At 37.1% G+C, this 16,565-nt stretch overlaps 2 protein-coding genes across 3 annotated transcripts in view; one reads left to right on the top strand and one right to left on the bottom strand.

Moving 5' to 3' along the window:
* The window catches only part of ARL8B (ARF like GTPase 8B), a 47,526-nt gene extending 31,858 nt beyond the window's left edge, over nt 1–15,668 (top strand). For both annotated transcript variants that reach the window (XM_079122215.1, XM_079122214.1), the window contains exons 2-7: nt 2,783–2,863; nt 4,067–4,140; nt 4,528–4,621; nt 8,681–8,748; nt 9,023–9,093; nt 13,417–15,668. In XM_079122215.1, coding sequence (XP_078978341.1) covers nt 2,783–2,863; nt 4,067–4,140; nt 4,528–4,621; nt 8,681–8,748; nt 9,023–9,093; nt 13,417–13,466 — 438 coding nt within the window. In that variant the 3' untranslated portion in view covers nt 13,467–15,668. The remainder of the gene's footprint in view (nt 1–2,782; nt 2,864–4,066; nt 4,141–4,527; nt 4,622–8,680; nt 8,749–9,022; nt 9,094–13,416) is intronic.
* LOC306650311 (heterogeneous nuclear ribonucleoprotein A1) lies at nt 7,530–8,523 on the bottom strand. Its single transcript, XM_079122212.1, has one exon. The coding sequence runs from the start codon at nt 8,492–8,494 to the stop codon at nt 7,532–7,534; it is 963 nt and encodes a 320-aa protein (XP_078978338.1). The 5' UTR covers nt 8,495–8,523; the 3' UTR covers nt 7,530–7,531.
* Nucleotides 15,669–16,565: the final 897 nt, after the last annotated feature.

Here is a 16,565-nt window from a genome sequence, read left to right as displayed (position 1 = left end):
ACCCAAGAGAGCCAATAACTTGAGAGACCTTGAGAGGAAGATTTCATTAGCGACAAGCCTACATGTTGGGAGTTAGGAGGCTCTGCCTCTGCCTACCTTGCCAGGAGCAAGAAGGTTTATATCAAATCTTTTGTGGAAGTGTCTCATCTCAAGTCTCGGGCAGGTTGGCGCCATGGTGGTTTGTCTTGAGAGATGACCAGTTCTGGAATGTGGGTTGTGAGCAACTGTCTTGGTCTGGAGATTACCTAGTTTCTCAGGTACTTACGACCCTGAGAAAATGTAATTGTTCAGAGTCATGTAGTTTGAAGGTCTGTGCCTCTGGCCAGTCTCTGCTTTATACTTTTTGGGCAGCTACTTCTTGTGACATTTTGTTTCCTGGGATTAAAGCAGGACCGCCTGCATGCTAGAGTGCTCTACCACTGAGCTGCATACCCAGGCCTTTTTATTTTTGATTTTGAGACAGGGTCTTGGTAAGTTACTGAGGCTGGTTTACAACTTGTGATCCTCCTGCCTCAGGCTCCTGAGATGCTGGGATTATAGGCATGTGCCACTTGCACCCACCCTTTTATTTATTTATTTTTTTAGTAGCCATCTTAATGGGTGGGAAGTGGTTTCAATTTGTTTTTCTGAAATGATTAGTGACATTGAACATGTTTTCATGTGCTTATTTGGCTATGTGTATATCTTCTCTTATGATTAGTTTTGATATATCTAGTTTTTGATATCATGACTAGATTTTCATATAGAACTCATATATGAAAATTCTGAGAATTAATGTCTAATATAAGTGAAAGTAGTGATTAGTTTTGTTAACATTTTTTCTGAACTCATCCAAAACACCTCTGAATAGGAAAGAAATAAAGAATGAACAGACTTTTGGAGTTTTATACAATTGGAATTTGGTTTGCTCAGGACCTGCATTCATGGAAGGCATTCATGTGTGGCTAGCTTAAGGTACACAAACAATTGGCTAGTGTTAGGGCATTGAAAATAAAGATTGTCATATTTATTTTACCAGTCCTTGAAACTAGTCTTACTTGTTTTACCATTCAGGTGTTGAGATACTCATTACTCTTATCTTAGTCTACTTACCTAAAAAGGTTAATTCATTAATACTTGTGAAAGCAGCTGGAATATATATACATAAATCAGTATTTACTATGGGTCATTAAGATGTCTTTCACAGTAGCTGTGAAAGAATATGGCAAGAAATGTGTAAGAAATTTGCAAATTTTGGTACTTTTCTGAAAGGTGTAAGATTGAAATGTCTCAGTAGAGAAACCATATGCCTGAGACCAGATAATGGTTAGATATTAAAAGTTGATAAAGGACTGTTCTTTTTAAATTAATACATTTAGAATTCCAGCTGATACGTTAAAATCATTAATTTCTAAAGTTTACTTGGAAAGTGGGAGATGCATCAAGACAATTTGAAAATGCTCTAAATTGATCTGCTAAAACTTAGTGTTTCCTCAGGAATAACAGACTGATGAAACTTGAAATTGCCACCTTTCTGTGTATGGTATTTAGCATATCATTCTTAACTAGTTGGGCAAAGTAGTATTATCCTCAACAAAACATTTAGTAAAAATGTTTATCATAAATTGTCCATTTTTCTTTAGGTACATTTTTTTTTAATAAGGTAGGTAGGTATGTATGCCTCACCCAAATGGAAAACATGAAATATTATGTTTTAATACCTAGGGATGGCTTCAGAACAAATCACTTGCTCTTACTTGTGCTAAATAGGTACCTATTACTCACATCAACCTGTAAGAACCCAGGAAAAGTATCTATAAACACACTAGAAGAGTTGATCAGTAGATCAGTAAGTTCAATAGTGATTTTACAATGAAGTGGTAAATATCAAGAGCTTCAAGAAGTAAATTGGAAAATTGGATAATATAGTTTATCCTTAAGTTTTTACATGAAGCACCCAGTTTCTATATTACAAAATGAAAGGATGGATTTTTAAATTAATGGTGGGATGATTATAGGTTAGTCATTTTGGAAATAAAATCTTCCTTTAAGTATACAATAAGTTCCAAATTGATGAATATTTTAAATATGAAAAAAATCATGTGAATACTATTATAAAATATTTAGTTTTGGGTAGGGATATAGCTTAGTTGGTAGAGTGCTTACCTAGCATGCATTAGGCCCTCCGTTCAATCCCTAGCACCACCCCCCCAAAAAAAAAGAAAGAAAAAAGGAAAAAATATATATGTGTGTATACATATATATATATGTGTGTGTGTATTTAGTTTTAAACACATATATTTAGTTTTAAACACATATATATTTAGTTTTAGTCTTATGACATTTAGAATATAAGCCAAAAAAGAACAGTTGATTATATAAAAGGAAGAACTGCTATATGACAATATTTTATAAGCCTTGTTATTATAGACAAACTCAAAAACTACTCAGTGAATGTTAACACTTATTGTCAAAATAATTTAAATAATGAAAATAAAAAACAAGTTTTTCTTTGTGGAAAATATACGTGGGAGAATTTATAATTTTTGTATGTTTTTGTAAAATGCCTTGTTTCCAAAGTGTCTTTTTAATGGAAGAATATGATTTTATATGAGCAAAGTAATATACTTCTTTAAGAATGGGGGCTATGAGGAACATTTTCTCAAAGTAGTTTGTTAGCTCCACAAAATGATGAGTTGTTTACTAAAATGGGTACAAATGCAGTGTTGATGCTACAAGACTGCAGTGTTGTGGGTTTTTATAAATACTGATTCATCTAACTTCAAATGTTTTGTTTGTTTAGTCAGGTCAATTCAGTGAAGATATGATACCCACAGTGGGCTTCAACATGAGGAAAGTGACTAAAGGTAACGTCACAATAAAGGTACGTTGTTTCTTTCCATACTCCATGGTTAGCATGCACAGCTAAGAATTTTCTGTTTCTCCAGTTTTACTTGAGTATTTTGCAGTTACTACATAATGAATGGGCATGTAATAATTTTTGTTTCTTCATAGAGAATGTATAAGAGTTGAAATGTTAAGTGCCCATAAAAACTTAGCATGTGGGTTAGAAGAAGTGATATTTGGGATCTAGATACTCCTAAGAAATAAAGATAATATTTGATATCAAAAGGAAATTAATTATTTATAATATTGATAATTTGGTATATCTGTGGCAGCAGATACCATAACTCAGTTTTTCTTCCTTTACTACTAAGCCTAAAATTGAAACTATAAAATAGGAAAAAGTTCTTTAACATGATTATCTTTTTAGAATGAATTTGATAGGCTTAAATCCTGGACCATTATTAGAGATGATATTTTTGTATTTTTGTTGGGGTTACTTTTGATGCTTTGATTCAGTCTTTCATGGACGTTTATTTCTAAAAATGACCTGAACCATAATGACTGTTTTGCCTAATTCTTGTGGTTTGCAGAATCTGTTCATTAAATTCTGTGGCTTTTCTGATGAAGCTCCTAATTTAGTCCTAATTTACTCTTTACACATTTTACCAGTATCTGGCTAAGTTGGAAACCTCTTGAAAGTAAGTACTAAGAGTTTGATGTAGTTCAGTGACCAGCATGGTGCCATACAGAGTAGGCTTAATAGTTCTCTGAAAAACACCTCGGTAGGAATGCTGGCTGTATTGTTCACAGGGTATTTTTAAAAAATTGGGCATTAATGTAAGAAGTCAGACAGTTGAACTTTATAATAGATTCTAAACTGTTGTTTTCTGTTTTGGCTTTGAAATCTGGCTGATGCATGGTTCTATAGATCTTGAAATTGTTAGATACATTTTCAGTATTAGAAATGTATTAGTTAACAGGTAAAGAAAGAAATTATTGCACATAAACCAGGTCTTTGCTCAAGCAGAGTTTTAGATCTAATGTTAGTATATTAAATATGGACTTCAAAGTTAGAAGTGGCCCCAAGAATTCCCAAATTAAGAGCTTGTTTCAGCTCGAGTTTTAGGAGCACTTTGACACACTGTGAGATTAAATATATCTTCCTAATCCTTCTCCTATTCTTCCTTCAGTGAAGTATTTGAAATACCTTTATTGAGAATTGTTTTGTCTTGATTTAAAGATCTGGGACATAGGAGGACAACCCCGATTCCGGAGCATGTGGGAACGGTATTGCAGAGGAGTCAACGCCATTGTGTAAGCCTCGTTAAAAATTTACGTCAGTTTAGGCTTCTGAGGAGAAGGCTGTTTAATACTTCCAAAGTCTAGGTCTTTTATGTCAGGCAATTTTTATTGTCTAATTTCTTAGTGTAATTTCATTAAAATGAGAGTTAAAAAAATTAACTGTGGAATGAAAGCTTTTTGTTTGTTTGTGCAGCTAACAGGTACAGGACATAAATGCTAGCCTGCATTAGCCTCTACCAGCACTCTTGCTGAAAGTATTTATAAATGCTCAGCTTTTCTTTATCTAGGACTTTAACAGTTTCAATAGCATAAATCTTGAGAAAATTAAAAATCTATAACATAGTCATCATCAATGCACATGGAAAAGGCATATTGGGATCATTTCCTTTTTTTTAATAGTTACATGATAGATGCTGCAGATCGTGATAAGATAGAAGCCTCTCGAAATGAACTACATAATCTTCTAGATAAACCACAGTTACAAGGAATTCCAGTAAGTATGGAGTATGTGTAACTTTACATTTGTAAGTTTTGGATAATAATTGTCACTAAGGATCCACAGAGATCGTTTCCAAGGCCTTCCATGGATACAGACTTGGAGGAGTCTCAAGTCCTTACATAAAATGGCCTATTATTATTATTAGTAGTAGTAATATTTTGGTACCAGGGATTGAACCCAGGGGTGCTTAACCACTAGTCACATCCCCAGCCCTTTTTTATATTTTATTTAGAGACAGAGTCTTGCTAGTTGGTTAGGGCCTTGCTGAATTGCTGAGGCTGTTTCAGCCTCCGAAGTTGCTGGGATTACAGGTGTGTGCCACCATTTCCAGCAAGTCCTTCTGTAAAAGGACCTATTATTTTGCATGTACTCTACACATGTCTTCCCATGTTATTTAAGTCTACTCCAGATAACTTATAATACCTAATACATTATAAATGCTATATAAATAGTTAACAATGTTTAGTGTTGATGACTAGAAAACAGTCTGTACATGTTCAGTAGTTTCACTTTTTTTAAATCATTTTTTAATCTTTTCTAATTAGCATTGTGAATTTGCATCTGCATATCAAAGAAAACATTCGGCCTTTTGTTTTTTGAGATTGATTTAAAAAAAAAAAAGTTTCGATCCCCATTTGTTTGAATCTGTGGATGTCAAACCTGTGGATATGGAGGCCTGACTGTGTCTTATGACTGAAATTAGTAAAATGTGTTCTTTCTAAAGGTCTGAAAGGCTTACATTTCCTGAGTATCAGCCATATCCTAGGCATTGTTATTATGAACATCTTTTTTTTTTCCTTTTTTTTTTTTTTTTTGTGGTGCTGGGGATTGAACCCAGGGCCTTGTGCTTACAAGGTAAGTACTCTATCCACTGAGCTATCTCCCCAGCCCTATTTATGAACATCTTAATCAGGTGTCTGCTAAACTCCTGTGTAGCAGGAGTAGTGCTCGGGGGATATGGTGGTGCACAGAAGTCAGCAAAAACATACTGCATGCTGTCATGGAGCTTGTGGCTTAGTGGGAAAGGTACATGATCTGGAAACAGCTAAATAATGCAGCTCTGATAATTATTGTGATGAAATTTAGAAGGGAGAGTTTATCTAGCTTTAGGGTCAGAGGAAGGAGTCTGAGGAAGTCATGTGGGAATTGAGATCTGAAGGATATGTAGGAGTGTGCGGGGTGTGACAGCTGGAGGGGAAGAGAATTGCAGGCCAAGGAAGGCCTTTTGGTGGTAGGAAGTAGGCTCTAGACCTCAGCAGAGTCGGGAGGGCAGGGTATTATGTACAGCCTGCCATGCTGCAGCTGGGACACTAGAGGCCGCACTGGGCAGGACTGTGGGAAACCATTGAAGTGTTTGCGAGAATCAGGTTTAGGGTTTGATTACATCACTCTGATTGTAGTTACAAATGAATCGGTTAATCCTCGAAACATTGAGGTTAGTGTTATTATTCCTTCTGCATAGCAGTTGTTGGATGTTTGAGATCACAAGGCCAGGTTTGAATCTGTTTCTGACTTCAGATCTTATTCTTTTTCTTCTTTATTAAAGACTGATTATGTATATGACAAATAAAAAGTCATTTTTATTTTGGTCATCTAAGAACTAAGTGTTCTTAGTTTCAAGCAATAGAAAACTGATTTAAGGTTGGGTGTGATGGCCACGCACACCTGTAATCCCAGTGACTCAGGAGGCCCAGGAACGAAGGTTGCAAGTTCAAGGACAGCCTGGGCTACTTAGTGATACCCTGACTCAAAAATGAGGTGTGTTTGGGGGCTTCTGGGGATGTAACTGTGGTAGAGCTACATGTGCTTTGCATGTGTGAGGCCCCACATTCAGTCCCCAGTACCACAAAGGGATGAAGAAAGGGAGGGAGGGAAGGACTGAATGATTTAAGGGTATTGGGGAAAGATAGAATGGTAATTGAGAACGTTGTCTCTCCTGTCTTTGAAAGCATATTTATTTAACAGTCATTATAATGGAGTATATAACTACTGTATTTATTCCTTATCCATTGTTTTAGAGTATTTTTAAGTGTATAAGTATACACTATAAGTATATTCTATAGAGTGGACCCTGAAATTTTATTTTATTATTTATGTAGGTGCTACAGATTGAACCTAGGACCTTGTACATGTTAAGCATGTACTCTACCATTGAGTTAAACCTCCAGCTCCAGGATCCTGAATTATTAAAATCCTGTTTACATGTTTACATGAAGAATGATTGACAGATTTTTAAAAAAAGGCTTTCTACTTTTGGTTGTAAGATCATATTCTCATTTTTGTTATGGTTTATTAAGAATCAACAATGTACAACATAAACTTAGAAGTTTCTTTTAGGGCTTTGTACACATGTGTGAGCTCTAACACTGAGCTACACTCCCAGCCCAAGACTTAGAATATTTTAACTAGAACTTGGCAGTTGCATACTGAATTAAAAGGCATCTATGTGGTAGGTATTAAGTGAATACCAAATATGAATTATTGAATGAGATAGGCCACCAGTCATGCAAATATGCTTTTTTTTTTTTTTTTTTAAAAAGACACATTTATTCAGCGTCATGATCAGACTATTACATTTAGCAATCAACAGCATGGGTGCAAAAAAAAAAAAAAAAAAAAAAAAAAAAAGAAAAAAAAAAAGTCTACATTAAAACCCTTTGTTGGAATGCTTTACACTTTCCACAGAACAGAAACTAAAATAACCTGTTATACAATTAGTCACAAATACAGTCCTCGAGTTTTTTTTGCCCATACACATGAGTATTGTCTAAACCATGTCTTCTTTGTAGCAGCTAGGCCCTGCCACCACTGTGCTTGGCTGAGTTCACAAATCTGTTGTAACCTGTAGCTTCCCTGTCACTTCTCTGGCTCTCCTCTCCTGCTAAGCTTTGTTTCCTGGCAATATTAAAACCTTCTGCCACTGCCATAGCTACTGCTGCTGCTGGAACCGCCATAGCCACCTTGGTTTCGTGGTTTGGCAAAGTATTGGCCTCCACCACCGTAAGGTCCAGAGCTTCTGCCTCCAAAGTTTCCACCCTTCATGGGTCCAAAATTTGATGACTGATTGTTGTAATTGCCAAAATCATTGTAGCTTCCACCACCTCCAAAATTGCTTCCATCATTACCAAATCCATTGTAGCCATCCCCGCTGCCACCATATCCACCACCACCACGGCTGCCACCAAAGCCACCACGACCACTGAAGTTTCCTCCACGACCAAAATTGTCATTTCCACCAAAACCACCTCCACGACCACCACCAAAGTTTCCAGAACCACTTCGACCTCTTTGACTAGATGAAGCACTAGCCATCTCTTGCTTTGACAGGGCTTTCCTCACTTCACAGTTGTGGCCATTCACAGTATGGTATTTCTGAATGACAATCTTATCCACAGAGTCATGGTCGTCAAAAGTTACGAAAGCAAAGCCCCTCTTCTTTCCGCTGCCTCTGTCAGTCATGATTTCAATAACTTCAATTTTCCCATACTGTTCAAAATAATCTCGTAGATGATGTTCTTCAGTGTCTTCTTTAATGCCACCAACAAAGATCTTCTTCACAGTTAAGTGGGCCCCTGGTCTCTGAGAATCTTCTCTTGAGACAGCTCTCTTTGGTTCCACAACTCTTCCATCCACCTTGTGAGGTCTTGCATTCATGGCTGCATCCACTTCCTCCACAGTGGCATAAGTGACAAACCCAAAGCCCCTGGAGCGCTTGGTGTTTGGGTCTCTCATTACCACACAGTCCGTGAGTGTTCCCCATTGCTCAAAATGGCTTCTCAGACTCTCATCAGTTGTTTCAAAGCTCAGCCCTCCGATGAATAGCTTTCGCAGCTGTTCGGGCTCTTTAGGGGACTCTGATTTAGACATGACGGCAGCAGGAACAGAGACTTCAACGATGCTTTCTCGGCGGCGTCCACGGGCAGAAAGCGCAAATATGCTTTAATATTGAGGCATGTGTTAACATTAACTTTTACATCTTCAGATATCAAAATAATATGCTTCTGTAATTTTTCATAAATAAAAGTTTATCCTTAATATCTTTTCATTTTAAAGGTACTAGTACTTGGAAACAAGAGAGATCTTCCAAATGCCTTGGATGAGAAACAGCTAATTGAAAAAATGTAAGTCTTAAGAATGAGTAATATTTTTAAAAAAATTTGGTTCTAAATTATATATTTTGCCCACTGTATTGTTTAGCATATTCAGGAATTATTGTAGTCCTGGTTTTTAGGTAAATAAACTTGGCACACCAGGGAAGTGAATCCCTAAAATTTTAGTAGTAGTAAAATAATTTCTTTAGTGTACTAATGAAAATAACAAGTAAAATTTAGCAGAGTGGTCAGTATGACAGCTGTCCTAAGTACACATTTATTATCTGATTTCTGTTTCTTATAGGAATCTGTCTGCTATTCAGGATAGAGAAATTTGCTGCTATTCAATTTCTTGCAAAGAAAAGGATAATATAGGTAAGAAATGACTAGTGTTTTTGGAAGAAATGGGTATCACTGGGACGAATATATAATGCTTATTGCTGTTCATTTTCTCTATTTGCTTGACTTTTTCTTGCCTCGAAAAGAGCCTAGACATTATATGTTTTGACAACAGATATAATATCCTAAATCTTCTCTGTGCTATTTAAATAAATGTAATGAAGTCAGGAGGTTAAACATTATATGATACCAAATTAATTATATTAATTTTCATAGAGCTAGTATCCAGCAGTGCTTTACAACAAAACGACAGTTCTGAAATAAGACTTTACAAAAATTGTTCTATAGGCATTGTAACAATTTTTCAGTTATTGAGCCAGTATATTACTGTAACATGGTAGCACTCTACTGGAAGCATAAGCCAACAATATTCTTTATCTACATAATATCTATAGTAATTTCTTAGAACTATCACAACAAAGTACTACACAGTTGATGATTTCTAACAACACAAAGTTGCTTTCTCATGCTCAGAGGACCAGAAGTTCAAAATCACAGTTGTTGGCAGGTTCATGCACTACCTGAAGGCTCAGGGAGGATCCAGCCTTGCCTTTCACTAGCTTGTGTCGGATGCTTACAGTGCTCGCCAACCCTCAGCTTATAGATGTATTGCTCCTGTCTCTGCCTCATGGTCATGCTTTACATGGCTTTTTCCATAATGTGTGATGACAAGTTGTTGGATTAGGACCCACCTAACCCAGTGTGATCTCATCTTAACTAACTATTTCTGCAGAGACCCTATTTCCAAATAAAGTCACATTCTGAGATTGTAGGTAGACATGAACTTTTAGGAGGGCACTCTTCAGTTTAGTGCTGTGTCCTCAAGGCCTTGGGTCATGTACCTACCTGCTTACGTACATGCATACATATATACTTATGGCTCAACTTCAGTCTCTTAACTAATTTGATGAGGGATTATTATTTAAACAAATATGTATTCAAATAAATGTAATAAATAGTATATAAGCAGTACATTTAAAAATAATTCTAATTGTTTTCTTAAACTGTAATTCAATATGTCTTGGTTCTCATCACAGCATTTTTTCAGGTTAATTCCAGTCTGTCCTCTACTCCCCTACCCGACCCCCTCATCCCACTTCCAGACATGTTCTAATGAGTTCCGTATTGATAGCTGTTCTGGCCATTTCCTTTAAAGATTACCTAAAAGCAGTGTAATCCCTGGTAATTCTACTGATGGACACAAATTTTCCTTTATTAATTGGATAGAATGAGTGACTTGTTATATCAGAACATTCAATTTGAGAACAGACACTACAAAGCCTTTGCAAGTACTTAGACTAGCTTTGCAGTGGCAGTATAGTAGCCAATGAGGTTTATCCCAGGCTTGATGATTGCTAATTGAAAACAAAGTTACTGTTTATGTTTAAAAATATTATGTGGTTTGTGTGAGTGAAGAAAACTCTTGTTAAATTTTAAGGTATGCTCCCTTGGGAACGTTTGTGTTTGTTCTGCGCCTTGTTTGTTAATGGGGAATTTTCCTCTCAGGAGACATGTGACCATGTCTGGGTTTTTTTTTTTTTTTAATTGGTTGTCATGTATAGGGAAGTGATTCTGGCTAGTGAGTAGAGATCAAAGATTTGCTAACTTGATCCAGTCCCCAGAGCAGAGAATTAACCAGCCTATAACATCAGTAGTTGCAAGGGTAAGAAACCTTGCTCTATATTAACTAATTTTTAGTACATCATTGCTATACTGTAAAGCCATTATTCGCTTTTATTTTCTCAAATATTTCCTAAAATAGAAAAAAAAAAAAAAAAAACTTTTGAAGGGAGGAAAATGATCTTTTATTTTTACCAATGTCCAAATTAGCCAAATACTTACCTGGGGAGTGGGAGGGATCTCTTGAACTCAAAGCAAGAGATATAGCAGAGCTGTGAGAACTTCTGCTGTTTGAGGCCAGTCTTCATAGTTTGTTAGATGGGTCAGTAGTCACCAGATTTGTAATTTCAGAACTCTTGATTCACTTAAAGTGTTACCAAGTCTAAGGAAATTAGAATCAAAGTGAGTAGTTTGTAAATCAGAATGCTTTTTTCTTTTCTTTCTTTTTTTTGAAGAAGAAATAGAACTAACAGCCACATTAGATTTTTTGGGTTATCAGGCAGAATATTCCTTTTGATTTCAGCTTTTATGGCATTTCTGGTTCAAAGGGTTTTGAATTACCTGCATTGCTCCACAAGTTATTTCAGTGTACATGGTTGTACATTTGCAACATCTCATGTCGCATATGAAGTACCTCAGTTTCATTTGCAATGTCCTCAGATCTCATGGGGACCGATTACCTCTGGGAAGATGATCTTTGCAAGGACCCTTTATACTGTGACTCACCCCCTCACCCCCAAGATGAATCTCCACCTACATAGAACACTTCTTTTCTGCCTTTTATCTTTAGGGCATTACTGTCTGTCCAGTGTTAGGTTTTTAGTGAATTTCTTAAACATTTATACTTGTTCACTTCAGAGTTACTTTTCCCTCTTATTACACACTGCTGTGACAGGGATGTAAAGGACCTGTTTCAACAGTTGTGTTAAATCCTGTTCCTGTGAGCAGGTCATGTTTGTGCAGATCTCAGCTTTAGGCTGTTCTGTATAGTGTCCCACTTAAGTTTTCTCTAATGCATTAGTTGGGAAACAGGAAGATTGGATTTAAACAACTTCTCTCCTAGACTGGGGGCCTAAGAGAATCTATGTGCTTCTGATAGATTCTCATATCCTTTAGGTGGGTGACACCCCCCCCTTTATTTTTTATTTATTTATTTTTGTGGTGCTGGGGATTGAACCCAGAGCTTTGCACTTTCCAGGAAAGTGCTTTATTACTGAGCTGTATCATACCCAGGCCCCTACCCCTTTATTGTTTTACTTTGAGGCAGGGTCTTGCTAAGTTACTCAGGCTCGCCTTGAACTTTTAATCTTATTGCTTCAGTCTTGGAGAACATATTTTAAAGAACACAGAACAATAATTCATCCTGACTTGGTTGCCTTTTCTCCTCAGTCAGTGTTCTTGTCCTCACTGATGTCAGCTGCTGTAGGTTTATCTGCCACCTATATGATGAGACCTTGCTAGTCTCCATGTCTTCTCACATCTTCAGAGCTACTGCACCTGTTGGACACCTTGACATGTGGTACTCCCGCCCCCCCCATCAGACTTGATGTGCCTATAACTGCATTCTTTATTCTTTTGTGTCGTAGCTGTTTTTGAGCAACTGCCTTATTTAGCAGGGACATGACTGACATATTCATTCAGTTCAGAAGATTCTTTCTCACTTAATACCTGTAGTCATTTACCAGGTCTCTCAATTCTCTACCTCAATCTGTTCTTCAATTTATTCTACCCCATCCATACAGTGCTTGGCCTCCTTCAGGCCTTTATATCTTTCCTGTTCCAGTTGGAATACTCAGCCTCCATCTTGGCAAACCTCCACATTGTCCTTCTGTTGACATTGCTAGCCTACTAAATAAAATAAACTGATAGACCTTCTCTGCTGATAATTCTCCAGTGACTTCCTATTGACCTAAGAATAGAATCTTTGTTAGTATCTAAGAATGGCATACAAAGTTATCTGTCCCTCTCTAGTCTAGTAGATTTCAACACAGGATGAATTTGCTCCCCAGAATACATTTGGCAATGCCTGGAGATGTTTTTGGATATCATGGTGGGGGATGGGTGATAATGAAATTGTAGTGGTTAAGTCCATGGATGCTGCAAAACATTCTACAGAGCACAGGAAAGGCTCACCCTGCAACACAGGAAAGAATTATGCAGCTTAAAGTATCAAAAGGGTAAGGCTGAGGCACCCCTGCTCTGGCCTGTGCTGTAGTGACCGCCCTCCCCAGACCTGTGCTTTAGCCACATTGTCACTCAGAGCCCATCCTAGTTGCCCTCTTTGACTTGTGCAGTCTCTTTGCTGACATTCTACAAGGTACCTCCAAACCCAAATGTTTGCTCTCATCTATCATACTTAAGTGTTTGGGGCTACAGAGGACTTGCTCACATCTTTGCATTCCTGTCAATTTTCATGCAATTCCTGATCTTATAGGCAGTGAGTAAAAGATGGCTCCAGCTGTCCTGTACACAATTTAATTTTTGAATGAGCAGACTCTTCAGTCTCTGTTAATTTCTCGTATTATCCTCATGAAGCTCAGGTAATAGAGTACAGCTACAGAAAAGCAGAAGAGACCAGTATGTATCTTTAACTGGCTGCATGTTAAGTATTGTCTCTGTTTGACATTTAGTTTTTTAATTTTGGTATCTTAACACTTTTACTTTTCCTCCTGTCTCTAGATATCACACTTCAGTGGCTTATTCAACATTCAAAATCTAGAAGAAGCTGAAAAATCTCCCGAAGTCTTCCAGTCCTTCTTGGCTATAATCCTAGAATTATTGTCCGTTCCTCTGAAGTACTTCCCAGAATACGGTCCTTCCTAAACCCAAGAAATTGCCTTTTTCAGAGTTTATTTCTCATGTGCACTGCTGAAGATGTGTATCCCTAATCCTTCATAAAGAATCAGCTAGAGTTGTCATGATAAAGTCGGCATACATGAAAAGGCTTCTCACACATAATTGTCTTAAACAGTGTGTAGAGCTTTTTAAACACACACACACACACACACACACACACACACACACACACACACACACACGGCCATCTTAAAATCAAGAAAATTGCATATTTCCAGACTGGTCTTTCTGGGCCAGTGTTTTATATTGGTTTTCAGTAAATATCTATAATATTTCATTATAGAGTCCAGTAGCTTAATACTGATATGGACTTGATACAGCATGAAATTTCTAGTGCCACACACAGTATTTAGAAAAACTTTAAGCCTGACTTATGTGAGATATAAACATAATGTTTATGTGTCTCACAAATGCATGTGAAATGTATAACTACACCTTAGAAATTTAAAAATGGTCTGCAAAGAATAAGCAGAGGCACCAGATCAATGTTGGTTCTTTATATTGGAGACATCCTACCTGATGAATTTTAAGAACATTCTGCTTTCTGAGAATCTTTTATCAGCAGATGGCAGTGGGGATGTGGGAAGAGATGAGCATGCTGTTTTGTATCTGTCCAGATCATTACTATTTTTTTTCCTTTTAACACACTTTTTTAAGGGGTTGGGAATTGAAGATTTTCTCAAAAGCTTTCATGAATTTAGAGCATTCCAACCAATATAATAAAATCTGTTAAGAATGTCAGACTTGTTCAAACACCTGTTTGTTCTTTCTATCTCTAGTCATTGAATCAGTGCTGCTGCATGACACTGTAACTATTGACTTTTTATATCCAGTCATAACGCTGACTTTCAGCACAAAAGATGCTTATAAACAAATAAATTCTTATTTTTCTCTTATCAGTGTAAGGTTTGGCACTCTTTTGTCTGGTGCCATTAGACATCTTGGTTATTGTGACAACTCTAGACCTGCCTGCTTTATCTAATGTAATCAACACGCAATGTCTACAGATTGTTTAATAATCACACAGAACTGAGGAACTGAGGCTGTCTATTGTTCGCTTCTATGATACAGAAATGTATAAAAACTGAAAACGAACATGTTTTGTAGTTTAGTGATCTCCATATACATAAAGGGACATATTAATACTGGTTCACTTGTAAACTGTTACTTATTGAGATTGCTGTAGTGGATAAAGCTCTGTGCTCTTGCCTCTGTGTTGCCTCACACTGTGTGTGACTTTGTTTCTTCTGTTAAGCAGCACTTACATAGACAGTGCTTTCTGGATGTGTTGAGCACGAGAGTGTAGTCAACAGTCAGTTCTTTCCATGAATACCAGTTTTAATTTGTAGACTGCCATGGCCTTAAGAAAATTCTGTACAAAATACTGCACTGTGTTGCACACATGCTATTTGTTTTTCTACATTCACATTTTAAAAGAGAATTTAGGCTTTTAAAGTTCTTTTCTTATTCTTTAAGGCATGTTGCATACTTCCGAGATGGGATGGGTGGTTCTGTAAAGGAAGGGACAAATTTGCTACTGTAGTTCGACATCATTAATGGTCACTGTGAACCATTTCAAACAATGTGACAACTTGCTTGTGCCTAAAAGAAATTGGAACTAGAATGTGCGACTATGTGGGATCTGCATAGGTTTGTTAATGAACCTATAGCTAAACCTTAATGTGTTTGTGTGTCTGTTCATTGCTTTAAGCATTTCAAGACATCACAAGACTACTACCAACATTTTCCTGTGCATAACCTCTGCATGTGAAAACTTAACAGTTATGGAACTTTGTAAATACAGATTTTTTTTTTTAATTTAGGTGGATGCATTTTTTGTCGGTTTACTGCTCTTCTCAGCTTTATTCAATAAACTTGCATTTTGAGGGTTGTATTGGCAATTTCAGTGTAAAATGTGCATCTTGATGAAAGATGCAGACATCTTTGGAAGGAGGTGGAAAGAAAATGACCATCAAGAGGGTCCATGGACCATGTGCTAGAAAGAAATCAACTCAGCCCTCAAAGAGTTGGGTCTGTGGGCTAGTTAAAATAGAAATAAACTTTTAAAATATTCACAGAGTTGGTTTTTGTGATTCCTTTCTGTTGGGGGGAGGTTTGCTATATCTTGCAAACTGTCACGATAGAAAAGATTTAGGACTTTTAAATGGCAGAAGCTAGAAAAGCATTTTCTAACAGTTTTAAAAATCAAACTAAAATACTTGTAAACTAAAATGTGAAGACATGCCTATTTACCAAATTCTGTTGAGATTGAAAATATTTTAAATACCAAACCCAATTTTCCCACAAAGGCACCTTTTCAGGGTAAAGCATTTGTCCCCTGTGCCAATATATTATTGTCTACACTATAAAACAAAATAAATCAATACTGCTCTCATGACAGTTACATGAGAAATGGTTTTGTCACAAGAGATGTCCCCAGGGGTCCAGGGAGTTCTCGGAAGAGGGAACCTAACTCAGGGCCAGCACACTTCTTGGCCTACGTTGAGGAAAAGAATTTCAGCTCCAGCCAAAGACTTAGGTTTATTTAGGAAAGAAGATACATATTCAAGGGATAATGGTGGCAATCTCAAGAAATGCCTGGGGTAAAGCAAGGAATATGCAGAACGTAGACGGGCCATCTCCTGAGGGAAAGCCAGCAACCTGTTGGCGCAGGGTGATGTCTGCAGAGGGATGCTTGCTAGGCTTGGGCCAGACTTAGAGCCAGAGTGGAGCTGCGCAGTTTCACACCAGTTTCCCTGCAGTTGCGCATTGCCCTCAGTTACAAGAGCATGGGCCAAGGGCTTGCTGCTCAAGGAGTTGCAGGTGTTCTCTGCATTTCAGTGGTTTATGGGTACTTCCTTTGATACTCGGTACTTCTCCCTTTATTCCCAAATTCCTATCTTAGTTTTATACTAAGTTCCTATGGTTTTCTCTGTTTTTATGCTTGCTTTTGTAAAACCAACCCTTGTGGG

Source organism: Sciurus vulgaris (assembly GCF_902686455.1).
Source record: "Sciurus vulgaris genome assembly, chromosome: 19".
NCBI classification, from domain to species: domain Eukaryota; kingdom Metazoa; phylum Chordata; class Mammalia; order Rodentia; family Sciuridae; genus Sciurus; species Sciurus vulgaris.
This window is presented reverse-complemented; position numbering and strand designations above follow the sequence as displayed.